This window comes from Nycticebus coucang, chromosome 2 (assembly GCF_027406575.1).
Source record: "Nycticebus coucang isolate mNycCou1 chromosome 2, mNycCou1.pri, whole genome shotgun sequence".
NCBI classification, from domain to species: domain Eukaryota; kingdom Metazoa; phylum Chordata; class Mammalia; order Primates; family Lorisidae; genus Nycticebus; species Nycticebus coucang.
In genome coordinates, this window is record NC_069781.1 from 8,445,309 (window position 1) to 8,466,355 (window position 21,047).

At 47.5% G+C, this 21,047-nt stretch overlaps 1 protein-coding gene across 7 annotated transcripts in view; it reads left to right on the forward strand.

Moving 5' to 3' along the window:
• Nucleotides 1–21,047, forward strand: part of KYAT1 (kynurenine aminotransferase 1) — a 49,601-nt gene that overhangs the window by 7,603 nt on the left and 20,951 nt on the right. For 4 of the 7 annotated variants that reach the window (XM_053560312.1, XM_053560334.1, XM_053560344.1 and 1 more), the window contains one exon: nt 19,418–19,550. The exons of the other annotated variants lie outside the window; for them this stretch is intronic. In XM_053560312.1, the coding sequence (XP_053416287.1) occupies nt 19,440–19,550 (111 nt within the window). In that variant the 5' untranslated portion in view covers nt 19,418–19,439. The remainder of the gene's footprint in view (nt 1–19,417; nt 19,551–21,047) is intronic. 7 annotated transcript variants of the gene reach the window in all.

Here is a 21,047-nt window from a genome sequence, read left to right on the forward strand (position 1 = left end):
AGCTACAGGTGCTGCCCATAAGTTAATTTTTAATGTTTTGACAATTTTTTTTTGAGGCAGAGTCTCACTCTATCAGCATTCTGTCACCCTGGTTGGAGTGCTGTGGTGTCATAGTTCACAGCAACTTCAAATTGCTGGGCTTAAGGGATGCTCCTGGGACTACAGGCGCTGGCCATGATGTCCAGCTGATTTTTCTACTTTTAATAGAGATAGGATCTTGCTCTTGCCCAGGCTGGTCTCGAACTCCTGAGCTCAAGCAATCCATCTGCCTCAGCCTCCCAGAGTGCTAGGATTATAGGCGTGTGCCACCATGCTTGGTCTCTGTTCATCTTTTGTATTTTCAACACCTGATGCGCAGCCTGCCCTATAGTGGTACACACCATTTCATTGCTTTAGCAAATTATTTTTGTTGAACTCCTATTATGTGCTATTCCCTATACTACCCACCATGAACACAAGAGTGTAGGACCTGGCACAGAGAGTGTGCAATAAATGAAAGTCCATTGTTATTACCGTCAGGGCCTACTCCACTGTCCCTGAAGGAGTTGAATGGGTCCCTGGTGAGAGCCCCAGTGCCTTGTATCAGGGCCCTGATTTGGCCCCAATCATGAGAGAGTTTTAGACCAGGAGTTTGGGAAGTCCTCCCCATGGGCCTCCTTTGTGAAGTGAGACCACAGTACCCTCCTGCCCTAACGCAGGGAGCCTCAGGATCAATTTGCTCAAAGCCAAGACTGAGCTGGCTGTGCGAGCTTACCTGCTAAAACAAGCTGGAAAGCCCTCCAGACCCCTGGAAGTATTGCTGGGTGACAGCAGCCCTCAAGGCCATCTGTGCCCCTTCTGCCCTTAGCTCAGACCCCCCCATCCCCGGGCTTCTCCCTCCCTTTTAAGTTCCTGGAAACTGCTCCCACTACACCCACATGCTACCAGTCACAGAAACAGAGATGTGTGCTCATGTTAAAGTGCAGACACTCACATGCACGTGAAGTCACAGCCACATACGGATTTGTCCATGTCCAAAGCTGTATTATGACTTTCTCCCTTAAAAGACATAAAAAAATACATTTTATAACTGTTGGTACAAAGAACTGGTCTGGTCTCCTCCAGGCTGGATTCATTATTACACAGTTGTTATTATTATATTATTTTTTCTTATTCTAAAAGAAATTAAAATATTTTCATGGGCCTCTTGATGTATCGTGAGCCCCCAGTCTGGGCCTCCTGAACCTGATGGAGCAATTGCCCCAAGGGCCATATCTTATGACCCGAGTCAGCGTTGATAAAGGTACCCACTCTACTAGTAACATCTGTTATTTATTGGACATTTGCTGTGTGTCAGCACTAGCTGAAGTCCTTTCCATTAATTATTATTTATTTTATGGATAGATAAACTGAATATTCAGAGTGGTAAAGTGGCTTGCTTCAGGTCACATAGCCAAGGACACCAAAGCCTGTGCTCTGCTCCTCCATCTCTTGACACCTGCCCTCCTCCCTAGGGTCTGCTTGGGGCCTGGGCTGGGTGGGCACTGAGGGTTCTGCAGTAGCAAAACAGACCTGCCCTATGGAAGGCTTGGTGTAATGCTCACTCCTGTGCCCACAGACTTGCCTGGGCACACATACCAACCCCTCCCCTGCCCGTCCTTGCAGTTAAAGCTGATCCTGGGTTTTCCAGCCCTAGCCTTGAGGCTGCAAGACTAGCTAAGCATCTCCTTGTCCAGCATAGATACACAGGTGCCACCCAACTCTCTTGCTCTCTGTGAAGCCAGGTTCTCCGTACACCTACCAGGTACCACCTTTCCGGAGAGCTAGCAGTGTCCAGAGGAGGTTGAGGGGCTCAGGTTGAGACAGTGGAGAGAAGCAAAGGCTGCAAGCTAGGATCTTTTCCTCCTGAGTTTCTGTCCCATACCAGGTGTATAGGCAGCTATAAGGCCCTAAAGGAGCTCAATATAAGTGTTGGTTGTTTTAGCGCTATTATCAGTTTCCTCACCCCCATTGTCGACAATGGGGATGAGGAAACACTTGCTTTACAGTGCTTAATTCCATCCATTGATGTATTAGCGGAGGGGGTGCTCCATCAAATTAGAGCTGACTGTATTGTTAGTATTCCTATCACCATTATCTGGTGAGATGAGGAAGGCATGACTTAGGATGTTATCACTTCAGGAGAGAAGACTGATTTGGTAGACACAGAGTCTGACATGGAGGACAGTGTCAGAGAGAGGACCAACCCATCAGGCAACCACTTCCAAGCAGTCGGGAAGCAGCAGTGTCAGGTCCCAGTAGGATGGGTTCCCCTGGAGGCATCAGCAGGGCAGGAACAGCCAACCGTGCATTTGGCCAATCCAGGATGGTCCCCATCCCAAGGAACCTCAGACCCAGGCCAGTAGGGCAGTTGGTCCCCCTGGAACACAGAGGGCACAGGTGCCTAAGATGACCGCCCCTGGGCTGGGTCCTGGTGTTGGGTCTCATGTCCCCTTATCTGAGTGCTCTGAGGCTGAAGCAGCAGACTGCCTCCCCAGAAGTGGCACACATTGGAATGTCCTTCCTGGAATGGTAGTAACACTACCTTTTATTGTTCCCAAGCACAGGTTCTTAGCCCCGGGGGACCAGGGAGTACTTACCTCAGGCCTCTCCTGGGGACCACTTTCAATTCGGAGAAATTGGAGGTGAGCTTTCGCCAAACTGATTTCTCAGGCTGTGGAGTCAGCCCAGCTCAATTTCCTGCCAGGTCCCTGCACTCGCCTTTCCACCAGTCACACTGGCCCCTGGACTCAGTCCCGGCCTCCAAGAACCTTCCCTGATGCCCTTATGTTGGACAGGTGCTCCCAGCGCGCCCTCTAGCGTCCAGTTTCCTAGAGCTGCTGAGACCCCTCATGGTGCCTTGCTTCCCTGCCCTCTGCTTTATTGCACTTCACAGATATTAATATTACATTTTTTACAAATTGAAGTTTTGTGGCAACCGTGGGTTAAGCAAACCTTTCCATCCCATTGTTCTAACAGCATGTGCTCACATTGTGTCCCTATCACATTTTGATAATTCTCTTTTCAATCTTTATTATTACTACATCTGATATGGTGATCTCTGATCTGTGATCTTGGATATTACTACTATAATTGTTCTGGAGAGCAACAAACCGTGCCCATATAAGCTGTCAAACTTAAGACCTATGTGTGTTCTGACCGCTCCATAGACTGGCCATTCGCCTCATTTCTCTCCCTCTCCTCAGGCCTTCTTATTCCCTGAGACACAACCATATTGCAATTTGGCCAGTTAGGCTGCGCCCATAGCTCAGTCAGTAGAGCACCAGCATGGGTTCATGCCCGGGCCTACTAAAACAACAATGACTGCTCCGGCCCACGGGGAATTCAACGGGGACCTGGGAAACAAAGGGGTCAGTCGAATGAGGGGACAAGAGACACGAAAGAATGAGAGCAAGTCAAGAGTCTGATCAAGCTCCGAAGAGTTTGTTTTTCAGCTGGGCTTATAAGCACACAAATGAGGAAGTAACTAAGGGCTATTCCTAACAGGGTGGGGAGGGGGCTAGTTTCTGGAAAATTACTAGGAGAAGGACCCTAAGGCGGGGGGTGCATTTTTGAGGAGATACGCCAGGGGAAAGTACCGTTGCTGTTTACGGTTGAATTCCTGAGAACAGTTTGCCTGTAAAATCAAGATAGCAAGGGGTATTCTTGTGAGATGTTTTGGCTCCCGGCAAATGACAACTGCAACAAAAAAATATAGCCGGGCATTATGGCAGGTGCCTGTAGTCCCAGCTAGTTGGGAGGCTGAGACAAGAGAATCGCTTAAGCCCAAGAGTTTGAGGTTGCTGTGAGTTGTGACACCACAGCACTCTACCCAGGGCAACAGCTTAAGACTCCGTCTCAAAAAAAAAAAGGGGGCGGCGCCTGTGGCTCAGTGAGTGGGGCGCCGGCCCCATATACCGAGGGTGGCGGGTTCAAACCCAGCCCCGGCCAAACTGCAACAAAAAAATAGCCGGGCGTTGTGGCGGGCGCCTGTAGTCCCAGCTACTCGGGAGGCTGAGGTAGGAGAATCGCCTAAGCCCAGGAGTTGGAGGTTGCTGTGAGCTGTGTGACGCCATGGCACCCTACCGAGGGCAATAAAGTGAAACTCTGTCTCTACAACAAAAAAAAAAAAGAAAGAAAGAAAAGAAATTAGGCCAGTTAATAACCCACAATGGCTTCTGTTAGGGTGTGGGCTAGAGTATTCAGGTTTAGAGGAAGATTTCTCCAAAATTCGGATAGAAAGAAGAGATTTATTTTACTTTTTCCAGACAGTCAGGTAGAATCATGAATTCCCAGAGCAGAAGCCTCCCCAGAAACCAGTACCTGTGACTGTGACCTGTGACTGATGTGATGCATACAGTGTGGATGAGTGTGGTGGTTGGTTTTATTTTATTTTTCTTTTTATTTATTTATTTGTTAGTTTGTTTGAGACAGTCTCACTCTGTCACCTTGGATAGAGTGCTATGGTGTCATAACTCACAGCAACTTCAAACTCTTGGTCTTGAGCAAGTCTCTTGCCTCAGCCTCCCGAGTAGCTGGGACTACGGGCCTGTGCCACAACACCTGGCTAATTTTTCTAGTAGAGATGGGGTTTCACTCTTGCTCAGGCTGGTCTCCAACTCCTGTGCTTAAGGGATCCACCCGCTTCAGCCTCCCAGAGTGCTGGGACTACAGGTGTGAGCCACCTCACCTGGCCATGGTGGTTAATTTAATTTACTCAGCTTGACAGGAGTAGGGAAGAACCTCGAGAACTGGCACATTGTGTTACTTCTGGGTATGTCCATGATGGTGTTTCCAGAGAGATCAGCATGTGAGTCAGTGGACTGAGGGCACAAAGTCTGCCCTCAACATGAGTGTGCACGTCTAGTTGTCTAGGGAGCTGGAGAGAACAGAAAAAAAAAAGAAAGGGATTTCTTCTCTCTGTCCTGGAGCTGGGACACTGTCCTTCTCCTGCCCTTGGACATAGAATTCCAGGCTCTCTGGCCTTGGGACTCCAAAACATAGACCAGTGTACCCCTGGGTTCTTAGGCCTTCAGCTCCACAGAATTACACCGTCAGCTTTCCTGGTGGTGAGGCTTTTAGACTTGGACTGAGCCACACTGCCAAGACCCCCGGGTCTCCAACTTGCAGATGGTCTGTCATGGGTCTTCTCAGTCTCCCTAATTGCCTGAGCCAAGTCTCCTAATACATCCTCTTTCATCTATCTGTCTACCTAACTAGGCATCCTGTTAGTTCTGTCTCTTTGGAGAACTCTGCACTTGATCTTAGCTAAAAGGCTGAGAAGCGATCTTTAATTAATACGAGTCTTAACAAACACAAACTCTGATTAATACAAGTCTTAACAAACACAAACTCAGGGATTGGGGGTGGAGTGGCCTAGGCATAGAGGGGGCATCCTTTTGTGAGTTGTATGTCTAGGAACCCTACCAGGTTCTCAACAGTGAGTATCAGAGATAAATCCTCTCACCCTTTTAGCAGGAGGAGGAGGAAAGTAACCATTTTTCTACTAAAGCAGTTGGCCAAAATATTCTTTTTTCTTAATAAGGCCTGTCCTCGTGAGAAACAATTTTACCAGGGATTATCTTGCTGGGATTTTATCAGTGCCCAGCCAAACACGGGGGAAGAGAAACACCCAACTCCACCCTCCTGTAGCTGTCCTGTCCCATCTAAGGGGGAGGAGCTGAGAAGCGCTGGTGAAGGTCATAGTCTGTGAGCACAGCCTCACCAAACACTGAGACCTCATCACAGGACTGCAAATGTGTCCCCTTTCCCTACGTCTTCCTTCCACCACTTCACTAAATGCCTATGTATCAGTTCCTTTTATCCAGGACATCATGTCCAGCTTTCAACAAAAAATATCAAGTCAGAACACAGTTTAAAAACATACAGCAGGCTCAGCGCCTGTGGCTCAAGCGGCTAAGGTGTCAGCCACATAACCCCTGAGCTGGCGGGTTCGAATCCAGCCCAGGCCCACCAAACAATGACGGCTGCAACCAAAAAATAGCTGGGCTCTGTGACGGGTGCCTATGGTCCCAGCTACTTGGGAGGCGGAGGCAGGAGACTCGCTTGAGCCTAGGAGTTGGAGATTGCTGTGAGCTGTAATGCCACAGCACTCTACCCAGGGCGACAGCTTGAGGCTCTGTCTCAAAAAATAAAATAAAATAAAATAAAAACATAGAGCAGCATCAGAACCAGACTCAGATGTGACAGAGATACTGGAATTATTAGACTAACTCATTTATTTGTTTACTTTTTTGAGAAAAAGTCTTGCTCTGTCACCCAGCAACAGTGCAGTAATATCATCATAGCTCACTGCAACTGCAAACTCCTGAGCTCAGGTGATCCTTGTACCTCAGCCTCCCAAGTAGCTGGGACTATAGGCATGCACCACACCTAGCTAATTTTTTTCTTTTCCTTTTTGAGATAGAGCCTCAAGCTGTTGCCCTTGGTAGAATGCTGTGGCATCACAGCTCACAGCAACCTCCAACTCCTGGGCTTAAGTGATTCTCTTCCCTCAGCCTCCCAAGTAGCTGGGACTACAGGCACCTGCCACAACGCCCGGCCATTTTTTGGTTGTAGTTGTCGTTGTTGTTTGGCAGGCCCAGGCTGGATTCGACACCCCCAGCTCTGGTGTATGTGGCTGGCGCCTTAGCCACTTGAGCTACAGGTGCCAAGTCTAATTTTTCTATTTTTAATAGAGATGGAGGTCTTGCTCTTGCTCAGACTGGTCTCAAACTCCTGACCTCAAGTGATCCTTCCACCTCAGCCTCCCAAAATGCTAGAATTACAGGTGTGACCCACCATGCTGCCTGGCCTATACCAACTACTTCAAAACAACTGTGATTAATATGCTAACCATACAGGGAAAGTAGAGAACTTCCAAGAACAGGTGGACAATGTAAGCAGGGAGATGGAAATCCTAAGAAAAAAATTTTTAATGCTAGAGATCAAAAACACTTGGCACCAGCCACATACACCAACGCTGGTAGGTTTGAACCTCACCTGCGCCAGCTAAACAACAGTAACAACTGCAACAACAACAAAAAATAGCCGGTGTTGTGTTGGGCGCCTGTCGTCCCAGCTACTTGGGAGGCTGAAGCAAGAGAATCACTTAAGCTCAAGAGTTGGAGGTTTCTGTGAGCTGTGATGCTACAGCACTCTATGGAGGTTGACATAGTGAGACTCTGTCTCAAACAAAAAAAAGGCTTGGCACCTGTAGCTCAGCGGCCAGGGCGCTGGCCACATACACAGGAGCTGAAGGGTTTGAATTCAGCCCAGGCCTGCCAGACAACAATGACAACTGCAACCAAAAAATAGCCGTGGGCGGTGTCTATGGCTCAGTGGGTAGGGCACCGGCCCCACATACTGAGGGTGGTGGGTTCAAACCGGTCTCAGCCAAACTGTAACAAAAAAATAACTGGACATTGTGGCAGGTGCCTGTAGTCCCAGCTACTCAGGAGGCTGAGGCAAGAGAATTGTCTAAGCCCAGGAATTGGAGGTCGCTGTGAGCTGTGACACCATGGCACTGTACTTAGGGCGATAAAGTGAAACTGTGTCTAAAAAAAAAAAAAAGAAACAAAAAATAGCTGGGCATTGTGGTAGGTGGTTGTAGTCCCAGCTACTTGGGAGGCTGAGGCAAGAGAATGGCTTAAGCCCAAGTATTGGAGGTTGCTATGAGCTGTGATGCCACTGCACTCTACTGAAGGGGACATAGTGAGACGCTGCCCCCCCCCAAAAAATAAAACAACACTGTAACAGAAATGAGGAATGTCTTTGATGAGCTTAGTAGACTACACACAGCTGAGGACAGAATTTCTGAGCTTGAAGGTAGGTCAGTAGAAATTTCTAAAACTCAAAGAGATGAATTCTGTATGTGGAAACTGAAAATAGACACCCCCCCCCAAAAAAAAAGCAAAGAGGAAAAAAAAAGACTGAAAAGAAAATTAAAGAACAAAATATCCAAAAACTGCAGGACAACTACAAAAGGCATAACATTCACATAATGTAACATCCCTACCTGAAGAAGGACGAGAGAAAGGAACAGGAGAAATATTTGAAGGAATGATGACTGAGAATCTCCCCCAGGTTAATGTCAGACACCGAACTTGAGGTTTTGTGTTTTCCAGGAAGCTCAGAGAACACCAAACAAGTGCCAAAATGCAAAAACAAACGAAAAAACATACACCTAAGAATATCGTATTCAAACTTCAGAAAAATCAAATATAAAGAAAAAATCTTCAAATAAGGCAGAAGGGAAAAAACATCTTACCTATACGACAACACAGATAAGATTTACATGCAACTCAGAAACCATGCAGGGAAGAAGAGAGTAAAGCGATAGCTTATATTGCCTAATTAATTTATTTCAGGATAGTAAAGGGGACATTGAGCCGGGCATGGCAGTGTGCGTCTATAGTCCCAGCTTCGCAGGAGGCTGAGCAGGAGGATCGCTTGAGTGCAGAAGTTCAAGACCAGTCTGGGCAATATAACAAGACTCTGTCTCAAAAAAGGAAAAATGGGGGAGGGGCATCATAATCTTTTTTTTTTTTTTTTTTTTTTTTTTTGCAGTTTTTGGCCAGGGCTGGGTTCGAACCCGCCACTTCTGGTATATGGGGCTAGCGCCCTGCTCCTTTGAGCCCTGCTCCTTTGAGCCACAGGTGCTGCCCCATAATATAATTTTTATAAAAAGAATGTTGGATCTTATAGGGTCTTGAGTCACTCTCCCTGGGGGGATGATTATGTAAGAGGGAGGAAGAGGTGGTAAAGGGACAGAGAGGTGAGGGTGCTGGAATCATTTAGCAAAGGTTTATTGAGTACTTACCACATGCCAAGCAGGCACTGGGGACAGTGGAAAAGACAGGTCCCAGGCGGCGCCTGTGGCTCAGTGAGTAGGGCGCCGGCCCCATATGCTGAGGGTGGCGGGTTCAAACCCAGCCCCGGCCAAACTGCAACAACAACAAAAAAATAGCTGGGCGTTGTGGCGGGCGCCTGTAGTCCCAGCTGCTCGGGAGGCTGAGGCAGGAGAATCTCATAAGCCCAAGAGTTAGAGGTTGCTGTGAGCCATGTGACACCACGGCACTCTACCTGAGGGCAGTACAGCGAGACTCTGTCTCTACAAAAAAAAGAAAAAGAAAAGACAGGTCCCTACGCTCTGGTACCTTGTGTTCTAGTAAAGAACACTAGCAATGAACAACAACAAAAGAATACAAAGAAATAGATGGCATAATGTCAGACAGAGATATATGTTACAAAGAAAGATAAGATAAAACAGTGAGAGGGAATAACAGATCAGAGGTGTCCAAGACAGGCTTTCCTGGCCGGGCGCAGTGGCTCGCACCTGTAATTCTAGCACTCTGGGAAGCCAAGGGGGGTGGATTGCTTGAGCTCAGGCGTTCAAGACCAGCCTGAGCAAGAGGGAGACCTAGTCTCTAAAAATAGCCAGGACATTGTGGAAGGCACCTATAGTCCCTGCTACTTGGGAGGCTGAGGCAAGTGAATCGCTTGAGCCCAAGAGTTTGAGCTTGCTGTGAGCTATGATGATACAGCACTCTACCAAGGACAACAGGGTCAGACTCTGTCTCCAAAAATAAAAAACAAAACCCCCCAAAAAGACAGGCTTTTCTTTTCTTTTCTTTTTTTTTTTTAGAGACAAGAGTTTCACTATGTTGCCCTCATTAGATTGCTGTGGCATCACAACTCACTGTAACCTCCAACTCCTGGGCTCAAGCAATTTTCTTGCTTCAGACTCCCAAGTAGCTGGGACTACAGGTGCCCACCACAACACCTGGCTATTTTTTTGTTGTAGTTGTCATTGTTGTTTGGAGGGCCCCGGCTGGGCTCGAACCTGCCAGCCCCAAGGGTATATGGCTAGCGCCCTAACCAATGAGCTACATGTGCGCAGCCAAGACAGGCTTTTCTGTTTTTTTGTTTCTTTAGAGACAAGAGTCTCACTTTGTCACCCTCACAGTGCCGTGGCGTCACAGCTCACAGCAACCTCCAGCTCTTGGGCTTAGGCAATTCTCTTGCTTCAGCCTCCCAAGTAGCTGGGACTACAGGTGCCCACTACAACACCCAGCTATTTTCTTGTTGCAGTTTGGCAGGGGCAGGGTTCCAACCCGCCACCCTCGGTATATGGGGCCAACGCCCAACTCACTGAGCCACAGGCACCGCCCAAGACACACTTTTCTGATAAGGAAAGGGAGTGAACCCAGCAGACAGGTAGGAGAAGAGCATTCCAGACAGGAAACAGCAAGTATAAAGGCCCTGAGACAGCACATGACGAAGGTGCAGGTTCAGATAACAGAGATCAAAAAATAAAGGTAGCTTAAACCTTGTAGAAGGTAGGTGGCTCTGATTATGACATCGAGGATTCCAATTCACAACATATCACTGCATAATAAACACCCCAACGTTGGGGTGCCTGTGGCTCAGTCAGTAAAGCGCCGGCCCCAGATACCGAGGGTGGCGGGTTCAAACCCGGTCCTGGCCAAACTGCAACAAAAAAAATAGCCGGGCGTTGTGGCGGGCGCCTGTAGTCCCAGCTACTCGGGAGGCTGAGGCAAGAGAATCGCTTAAGCCCAGGAGTTGGAGGTTGCTGTGAGCTGTGTGAGGCCACAGCACTCTACCGAGGGCCATAAAGTGAGACTCTGTCTCTACAAAAAAAAAGAAAAAAATAAAAATAAACACCCCAACGCTTCACGCTTACAAGAATAAGGATCATCCATTTTGCTCACAGATCTGCAATTTTGGCAGGGCTTGGCAGAGACAGTTCACCTCTGCTGTGCACGGCAGCAGCCTGCCCAGGGGCTGCAAAATCCATTTCCAGGACAGCTCACTCAGTGTGGCTGGAAATTTGGTGCTGTCAGCTGGGAGTTCAGCAGAGGATTTGGGCTGGGGTGTGTTTCTATAGACTGCATGTGCTTTCTTATGCCAAGGTAGCTGAGTTCCAAGAGTGAACTTCCTAAGAGACCAAGGTGGATATGAAAGGTTTGTTTTTTTTAAACTAGCCGTGGAAGCCACACACCATCACTGTTGGCATACTCTATTAGTTAAGGCAGACACAAAGTTCCCCTAGGCTCATGGGGAGGGGACATAGATGCCACCTCTCAACGGGAGGGGTGTCAGAGTCACACTGTAAGAATCGCTCATAGGATATAGTAATACCTCTATTTCTGGGAAATACAACCTGCCAAAGATCTAGACTCCCATCTTGGGCTTCCACCGTCTCCTGATATTAGCCTTATTCACAAGGTCCAAGGTCACTCCCTTCTAATGCCTGATTCCACCAAGGAAATAGGAAAAAGACTGAGGGTGGGGCTGGCCTCTTGCCAATTCTGATTGTGTTCCACTTGCCAGAGCTTAGTCACATGCCCATAGCTATGCAAAGGGAGCGGAGTCTTTATTCTGGGAAAATATAGTCTTTATTCCGGGAAATCTGACCAAATCGAGGAATCTCTTACTACAGAATCTCTTACTACAGAACAGGAGTGAGCAAATCCAGCCTGCCCCCGCTTTGTAAATATAGAGTCATTGGAATGCAGCCACTCTGATTATTTTAATTATTGCTTAAAGCTGCTTTTGCACTACAATAGCAACATTGAGAAGTTGTGACAGAGATTTTAAGTCCTGGAAATTACAGACATTTACTAGACCTTTACAGAAAATGTTTTCTGACCCTGCTATAGAAGAGGGAGAGTGGATATAGGGAAACAACTAACAGGTAGACAGGAATGGTGAGTATGGGTGGAAATGAAGTAAGACAGGTAGCCTTAAACTGATCTAACAGAGGCTTATGGAAAGTAGTAAAGGCTTTGGATTTTATTCTTACTAGGAGCATTCAGAAGGAGAAAAAGTAGCCTCTGACATCTAGGAGCTGGCCTGGCACACACAGATAGGACCTGGTGTCCTATTAAATGAGAACAATTTTGTAGAACATCAACTCAGGGGCGGCGCCTGTGGCTCAGTCGGTAAGGCGCCAGCCCCATGTACCGAGGGTGGCGGGTTCAAACCCGGCCCCGGCCAAACTGCAACCAAAAAATGGCCGGGCATTGTGGTGGGCGCCTGTAGTCCCAGCTACTTGGGAGGCTGAGGCAAGAGAATCGCTTGGGCCCAGGAGTTGGAGGTTGCTGTGAGCTGTGTAAGGCTACGGCACTCTACTGAGGGCCATAAAGTGAGACTCTGTCTCTACAAAAAAAAAAAAAAAAACCAGAACATCAACTCAGGCCACGCCACTCTGGGACCATGTTAAATCAAAACAAAAACAAGACCACATCATAATCTTGTCTGCATACAGACAAACATGAACATTGTTGAAGCCAGTTACTCCCTCTCTGGCTCATATGAGTGATGGCTGATGCTTTACAAATTAGGGCTCCAGTTTGCTCTCCCTATAAATACAATGTATTGAGCTTTCCAGCTTTGAGATCATCCATGCTGCTTCAGAAAGCACCATCCCAGGGCCAGGCGCAGTGGCTCATGCCTGTAATCCTAGCACTCTGGGAGGCCAAGGTGGGGTGGATTGCCTGAGCTTGCCTGAGCAAGAGCAAGACCCTGTCTCTAAAAATAGCTGAGTGTTCTGGTGGGTGCCTGTAGTCCCAGCTACTCAGGGATACAAGAGTATCACTTGAGCCCAAGAGTTTGAGATTGCTGTGAGCTATGATGCTATGGGCACTCTACCCAGGGTGACAAAGTGAGACTGTGTCCAAAAAAAAAAAAAAAGGAAAAGAAAAAGCACCAGTCTGATTTGCTTCCTCGGACCCTACCACAAATCACCCAACCAAAATCCAAATCCCATGATAAGTTCTAGCACTTTTTTTTTTTTTTTTGAGACAGAGTCTCAAGCTGTCGCCTTGGGCAAAGTGCTGTGGCATCATATCTCACAGCACCATCAAACTCAGGTTCAAGAGATCCTCTTGCCTCAGTTTTCCTATTTTTAGTAGAGATAGGGTCTTGCTTTTGCTCAAGCAGGTCTTGAACTCCTGAGTTCAAGCAATCCACCTGCATTGGCCTCCCACAGTGCTAGGATTCCAGGCATGAGCCACTGTGCCCAGCCTCTAGCACCTTCTTATAAGATACCCATGGCTCCCTGTGGTGTGCATTTTCCTTTTACTTTTTTTGAGACAGAGTCTCACTTTGTTGCTCTGGGTAGAGTGCCATGCCATCATACCTCACAGCAACCTCAAACTCTTGGGTTCAAGAAATCCTCTTGTGTGTCAGCCTCCCACGTAGCTGGGACTACAGGTGCCTGCCACATCACCTGACTTTTTAGAGATGGGTCTCACTCTTGCTAAGGCTGGTCTCAAACTCCTGAGCTCAGGCAATCCACCTCCCTCAGCCTCCCAGAGTGCTAGAATTATAGGCGTGAGCCAACACACTCCTCTCATGTGCATTTTCCTTTGCTGCAACATGTTCAATCACAGCTGTGCTCTTGGTAGCTGCTGGCTGATAGCATTGACAGGGTATCAGTTAAAACTAGATTTGCTGTGAATGAAAGAAAAACCAAAATAACAGTAGCTTAAAGAAGATCCAGATTTCTCTCTCCCTCCTTCAATCTTTCCATCTCTCTCTCTGCTCTCATAAACTAAGTCCACAGGTAAGTGATGGTTCTTCAATCAGCAGAGACCCAGGCTCCTCCCATACTGTGGCTCAGACTTCTACCTCAAGGGCATGAAACATTTCAAACATTAACAAAAGTAAAACGTCAACTACAATGAACCCCCTAAGCCTCGATTCCGGGCCCATCTTCTGTCAACTATACCCCATCTAATGCCCCACTTTCTCCGTCTGGATTATTTTGTATTATTTTGAAGCAAATCCTAGATATTATATCATAAGTATTTTAGAACATATCTCTAAAAGATAAGGACTACGATAAAAGAGCAATCCCCCATACAATTATCACACCTAAAAAAATTAACAATTCCTTCATAAGCTGCAACACCCAGTGTGTATTCACAGTTGCCTTAGACTGGCCCCTAACATTTGAGGAGTGTAGTGAAGCCCACACACCACATGTCTCAATATTTATGGCTTGGAGTGGAGCTGGGCTCTGGCACTCTGGCCCAGGGCCCACAGCCCCTAACAAACCACCTTTGAGACACAGTGGCTAAAGGTTCTGTGCTCTGTCCGGCTCTTCTTACATGTGCCAGTCTAAGTGGGCACTGACCTGCCAGGCAACAGGGCAGGGTCCCAGGAGGCCAGAAGGCTGTTACCTGGGAAACCTATCTGCTTAGATGGTGGCTGTGGGTGTTTGCGAAGCATCCTCTTCTTTTCTGGTTCCTCACGGCAGAGGTGAGGTTTCTCCTGCACGCACAAACCCCAGTGTGTGCTGTCCCTATCTCTATCTCTGGCTTTCATCCTTTGGTCAAGGACCTGTTCAGCTCGTTCTTCCCTGTCCTTCCCCCTCCCATAACCGCGTTTGCTTAATCAATTATCAGACTTTCCAAACCCTCCCTTAAGAGACTGAAAATAAGTGGCTTTGTGTCCTGGCTTCTCTAAAGCAGACCCCCAGGGTGTGAGGGCAGCACCACCTACAGTGGTTTCTCTGATTGGAATCACAGGCAAGGTCCTCACATTGCATGGATTGTCTTCAAACCGTGTTGATTGTTGTGCCTCCTTTTCCTCTTAACTCCCTATTCTGAAAAAGTCATATGTAATTCACATGTACAGAAAAATTAAAAGAACTGTACAGTGGCCACACACAGCCTGCCACCCAGCTCGCCCCAAGTTAACATTTTGCCACATTTGCTAAAGTCTCTCTCTTCTTCACTCTGCCATTTTATATAGATGTCCTCTTTACTGAATCCCTCAAAAGCCAGTTGCCTTGTGACCCTTCACCCCTAAATCTATTCAACACGTGCTTCCTAAGAATGCCATGCCCCGGCACTTCACCCCTCTGCAAAAGGGATTAATCTTGGATTCAGTTGTGTCGTCTGATGTGCAGGTCAATCAGACTTCCCCAGGTGTCCCACAGATATCTCTTGTGAACTTTTGTTGTCCTTGTCCTCACTGATCCAAGGTCCAGGTGAGGATCACATATTGCATTTGCTCATTGTGGCTTCTTAGTCTCTCTCCCCTTTTTTTTTTTTGGTAAAGACAGAGTCTCATTTTATCCCCCTCGGTAGAGTGCCTTGGCATCACAGCTCACAGCAACCTCCATCTCCTGGGTTTAGGCAATACTCCTGCCTCAGCCTCCTGAGTAGTTGGGACTACAGGCGCCTGCCACAACCCACGGCTATTTTGTGGTTGCAGTTTGGCCTGAGGCCAGGTTTTAACCCGCCACCCTGGGTATATGGGGCCAGCGCCCTTACCCACTGAGCCACAGGCGCCGCCCTTTTTAGTCTCTTTTAATCTAGAACAGCCCCTCCTCACCCCCAGACGTGCACATCTTCAAGGCTGAGTTAACACAGCCTCTGAGAAGCAGATGCCAAGATGGGGCTGGGCATACAAGAGACTTGGAGAAAACACATGGGAGAAGCAAACAGAAGGTTGGGAGAGCCATCAGCTGGCCATGCAGGCCCTCAGCCAGCCACGCAGCTCTTCAGCCAGCTGTACAGACCCTCAGCTAGTCACACAGGTCTTCAGCCAGTCATGTATACAGGCTCCCAGCTGGCCACACAGGCCCTCAGCCAGCTGTGCAGGCCCTCAGCTAGTCATGCAGGTCTTCAACTGGCCATGCAGGTCCTCAGGTGGTCTTTCAGGTTCTCAGCCAGCCATGCAGGTTGGCCCCATGGGGAGAGAGCAGAGGCAGGGAGGTTGGAAGTCTCAGACTGTGGTACAGTTTCCAGGAAGTTTCAGCAAAGCCTATTTCTCCAGGACAGGCCTGCCTCGGTGTGCCTCAGGCCTTGGCAGGACCTCAGTGTCAAGGATGAGCTATAGTAGACAGGGAGGCACAAAACCATTCCACCATAAAGACACTGCCACCCCCCTTTTTTTTTTTAACTGTGGAGACAAAGCTTTATAAACAGCTTTATCAAGATGGAACGCACATGCCATGTAATATACATTCAGCCACCTTAAGTGTGTTGCCCAGCGGTTTTTATTCTAGGAGTTGTGCAGCCATCACCACAATCTAACTTTAGAACATTTCATCACCCCAGAAAGAGATGTCAAATGCATTAGCTGTCATTCCCTACCCCCGCCTCTGCTCCCAGCCCCAGGCAATCACGATCTACTCCGTCTCTATAGACTTGACTGCTTTGTGTAAAGGAACCATATCCTTTGTGGTCTCCGGCGACTGGCTTCTCTCACTTAGCTTCGCTCATGTTGCAGCACAGATCAGCTTTTTCTACCTTTCTTTTCCATTGCGTGGATTTACCGCATTCCGTTTATTCGCTCACTAGTTGGTAGAAATTTGAGTTTTTGCAAGAAAAAAAATTGTTTTTTTCCACTTTTGGCCATTATAAGTAATGCTGCTATTAACAATCATATGAGGGCGGCGCCTGTGGCTCAGTGAGCAGAGCGCCGGCCCCATATACTGAGGGTGGCGGGTTCAAACCCAGCCCCGGCCAAACTGCAACCAAAAAATAGCCGGGCGTTGTGGCGGGCGCCTGTAGTCCCAGCTACTCGGGAGGCTGAGGCAAGAGAATCGCTTAAGCCCAGGAGTTGGAGGTTGCTGTGAGCTGTGTGACGCCACGGCACTCTACCGAGGGCCATAAAGTGAAACTCTGTCTCTACCAAAAAAAAAAGAAAAAACAATCATATGAAAGCTTTTTTTTTGTTTGTTTGTTTTCAGACAGAGTCTCACTCTGTCACCCTGGGTAGAGTGCAGTGGCTTCATCATAGCTCATAACAACCTCAAAGTCATGGGCTCAAGTGATCCTCTTGCCTCAGCCTCCCCAGTAGCTGGAGCCACAATGCTTGGCCATTTTTAGAGACAGGGTCTCACTCTGGTTCAGGCTGGTCTTGAACTTGTGAGCTCAGGTGATTACCCGCCTCAGCCTCCCAAAGTGCTGGGATTACAGGTGTGAGCCACTGTGCCTGGCCTATCCATCTTATTTGTTATGGCCATCCTAGTTGGTGTGGAACAGTATCCTATCGTGACATTGCCCTATCATGACATCTCCTTAATGAGCATCTTTTCTTTCTTTTTTTTTTTTTTGTTAGAAACAGAGTCTCACTTGGTTGCCCTCAGTACAGAGCCATGGTGTCACAGCTCACAGCAACCTCTAGCTCCTGGGTTTAGGCAATTCTCTTGCCTCAGCCTCCCACAGGCACCCACCACAACACCCAGCTATTTTTTTGTTGCAGTTTGGCCAGGTTCAAACCCGCCACCCTTGGTATATGAGGCTGGCACCCTACTCACTGAGCCACAGGTGCAGCCCTAATAAAGCATCTTTTCATGTGCTTATTGGCCACTTATGTGTCTTCTATAGAGAAATTCAGACTTAGGATTTGCAAATATTTTCTCCCATCTCACTATTTGGCCCTGGGTAGTGTGACGTGGCGTTACAGCTCACAGCAACCTCAAACTCTTGGGCTTAAGCGATTCTCTTGCCTCAGCCTCCCGAGTAGCTGGGACTACAGGCACCCGTCACAATGCTTGGCTATTTTTTGGCAGTTTTTGGCCGGGGCTGGGTTTGAACTCACCACCTCTGGTATATGGGGCCGGCGCCCTACTCCTTTGAGCCACAGGCGCCACCCGTGCCTGGCTATTTTTAAAGACGGGGGTCCACTCTTGCTCAGGCTGGTCTCAAACCTGTGAGCTCAGGCAATCCAACCACCTTGGCCTCCCAGAATACTAGTGAGCCACCGTGCCCAGCCTCTTTTCACTTTCATACTGGATATCCTTTGAAGTACAAAAGTTCTTCATTTTGATCAAGTCCAATTTATATTTTCTTTTATTGCTTGTGCTTTTGGTGTTATGTCTGAGAAACTCAGGGTCTCGGGATTTACTCCTATGTTTTTTTCTAGGAGTTTTATTGTTTTTGCTCATACTCCCAAGTAGCTGGGACTACAGGTGTCTGCCACCATGCCTGTCCCAAATTTGTTCTTTTTTTTTTTTTTTGTACGAAAGGGTTTTATTGGGGAGGAAGGGATGCTGCAGAGCAGCACCAAGGAGGAGAGAAAAGGAGAGAGAGAGAGGAGAAAAAAGAGAGAGGAAAAGAAGAGGGGAAGAGAGGAGAGACTGAGAGAGACAGAGAGAGAAGAGAGAGGAGGGGAGAGAGCCCAAATTTGTTCTTTTATACATAGATGTCCAGATGTCCCAGTATCATTTGGGTGCTGGGACATCTGGACATCTACATATAAAATAGAAAAGGCTATTCTTTCCCCTATTTAATCTTCTTGGCACCCTGTCAAATAGCAATTGACCATAAATGTGAAAGTTTATTTCTTGACTGTCCCTTCTATTGATTTATAGATCTATCTTTAAACCAGTACTACACTTTCTTGGTTCCTGTGGTTTTGTAATGAGCTTTGAAATGTGCACTGTGATTTCTTCAACTTTTTCCTTCTTTTATAGGCATTGACTTTTTTGATTTCTCTGCTAAAACTCTTTTTTGAAAGAAACACAGTCTCACTTTGTTGACCTTGGTAGAGTGCTGTGGCATGATTGCTCAAAGTAACCTCAAAGTCTTAGGCTCAAGTGACTCTTGCCTCAGCCTCCTGAGTAGGTGGGACTACAGGAACCTGCTACAACACCTGGCTATTTTTTTAGGGGTTCTCACTCTTGCTCAGGCTGGTCTTAAACTTGTGAGCTCAAGCAGTCCACCTGCCTCAGCCTCCCAGAGTGCTAGGATTACAGGCGTGAGCTACAGCTCCCAGCCCTAAGGGGGCATCAGGCTGCATGGGCCGGAAACGAACCTGGGCCACCCAAGAAGGCGAGAGTTCTACCACTGAACCACCCATGCACCCTAAATCTCTTTTAATCTACAGTACACCAGCCTTTTCTTATTTCTTACAATTTACTTGCTGAAGGAAAAGGGTCATTATGCTGTACAGTTTCCATCAAGTTAAATTTGTTGATTACATCTCTGTGGCATCGCTCGTTCTTCTGTCCCTGTATTTTAGTAACTCACTGTGATCTAATTCAGGTTCACACTGTAGGAATAATTTGCAGGTGGTATGTGTTTCCAAAGTCTAAACATGATGTCAGGCTGATGCTACCTAAGATTAGAGGCTATCCATAATCCTCACCTGGATCTTTTTTTTTTTTTTTTTTAGAGGCAATTTGTAATTTGAAAGGGTCATTCTGCTTGCTGGGGTATGTGTTATGTGTGAGTGACAAAGTCCTCGTGAGGACTGAGTGGGATAATCCTACAAGAAGGCAGTTGACATGTTCCCAGCACCCAATCACCATGTTGTTGTTGTTATTGATAGAGCTGTTGTGTGAGACTCAAGTCCTGAGCTTGGAGGTGTTTTTATGGCCAGGGCTCTCTCTTCCCTCCTCCTCTTACCCCAGGAGGAGAAGTCAGCAGTGCCCCATGGCTCTGGGAGGCATGTTTAGGAATGCAGCCGCCATATGCGTACATCTGGTGGGGGCCCTCCAGGGCAGGAAGGCTGGACCCTCGCTCACTCGGTGCTTGCACCAGACTGTAAGTGTTCTAACCCCCTGCTCTGCCACCTGCATGGTCCCTGTTTGGCCCTGGCTTCAAAGCTAGCTGTGCATAAGCTTCCTCTTTCAGATAGCCCTCTCTGACTGCAGGCTGGATGTGGCTCTCTTCCTTACCTCTGCTTCTCTAGTCTAGAATTTGTAATTTTGCATCTAAATGGGCTGATTGGGTGCTGCTGGGATGCTGTTGCCTCCCCATTACCCTGGTGCCCAGCCTAGCACCTCATATACAGTGGGTACTCAATAAATGTTAACTGAATGAGCTTGTTATGCATAAGCCCAAGAAAAGGCACTGTTTCCCATTTATCTAAGCACTATGTGACATACTTGAAGGTTGATTCTTTGAGCATCCCACATTCCTGGGTGCCCCCATTATTTCTGTCTCCCTCCTAAACCCATTCAACTCCATTCACTTCCTCTGTTTTTCTCCCTTTCTCAATCTGTGCCCCTGCCCCCTCTAACCCTTCCCATACACTAACCCTTCCTAAGCTCTCCTCACTCCAATTTCTAGCCCCCAACACCCCTGCCTCCACTGTCCTGACTTAGCTATACTTTATTTTTATTTTTATTTTTTTTGAGACAGGGCCTCAAGGTGTCACCCTGGGTAGAGTGATGTGGCATCACAGCTCACAGCAACCTTCAACTCCTGGGCTTAAGCGATTCTCTTGCCTCAGTCTCCCAAGCAGCTGGGACTACAGGCGCCCACTACAACGCCTGGCTATTTTTTGGTTGTAGTTGTCATTGTTTGGCAGGCCCAGGCTGGATTCGAACCCGCCAGCTCTGGTGTATGTGACTGGTGCCCTAGCCACTTGAACTACAGGCGCCAAGCCTATGCTTTATTTATTTATTTGCAGTTTTGGCCAGGGCTGGGTTTGAACCCGTCACCTCTGGCATATGAGGCTGGAGCCCTACTCCTTTGAGCCACAGGCACCGCCCCACTTTATTTTTTTAATAGCATCTCACTGTGTTGCCCAGGCTGACCTCGAACTCCTGATCTCCAGCAATCCTCCCACCTTAGCCTGCCTAGTAGCTGGGACTATAAGCATACACCCCTGTCCCTAGCTTTTGACTTTTTAAAAAATATATAATGTATTGCCAATTCAAAAATAATTCCATTCTATATATTGTTGAATTCATTATGCCATCATCTGTAAAATGCATTGCTATTTTGTGGACTAGAAAAGGGACAAATGCCATCTAAACTCATGCTATAGATTATAAGACACATTTGAATTCAGAGAGATGGTGTAATGTAAGAAAATGCACTTATTAGAATCAATTGAATAGATATGCTCACCATAGAAAAAATATAGAAACTTAGAAAAGCACATGCACAAAAAGAAAATCAAGGCTCAGCACCTGTAGCACAGTGGTTATGGTGCCAGCCACATACACTGAGGGTGGCGGGTTCAAACCCAACCTGGGCCAGCTAAGCAGCAATAGACAACTGCAACAAAAAAAAGAAAGAGCACACTGACTG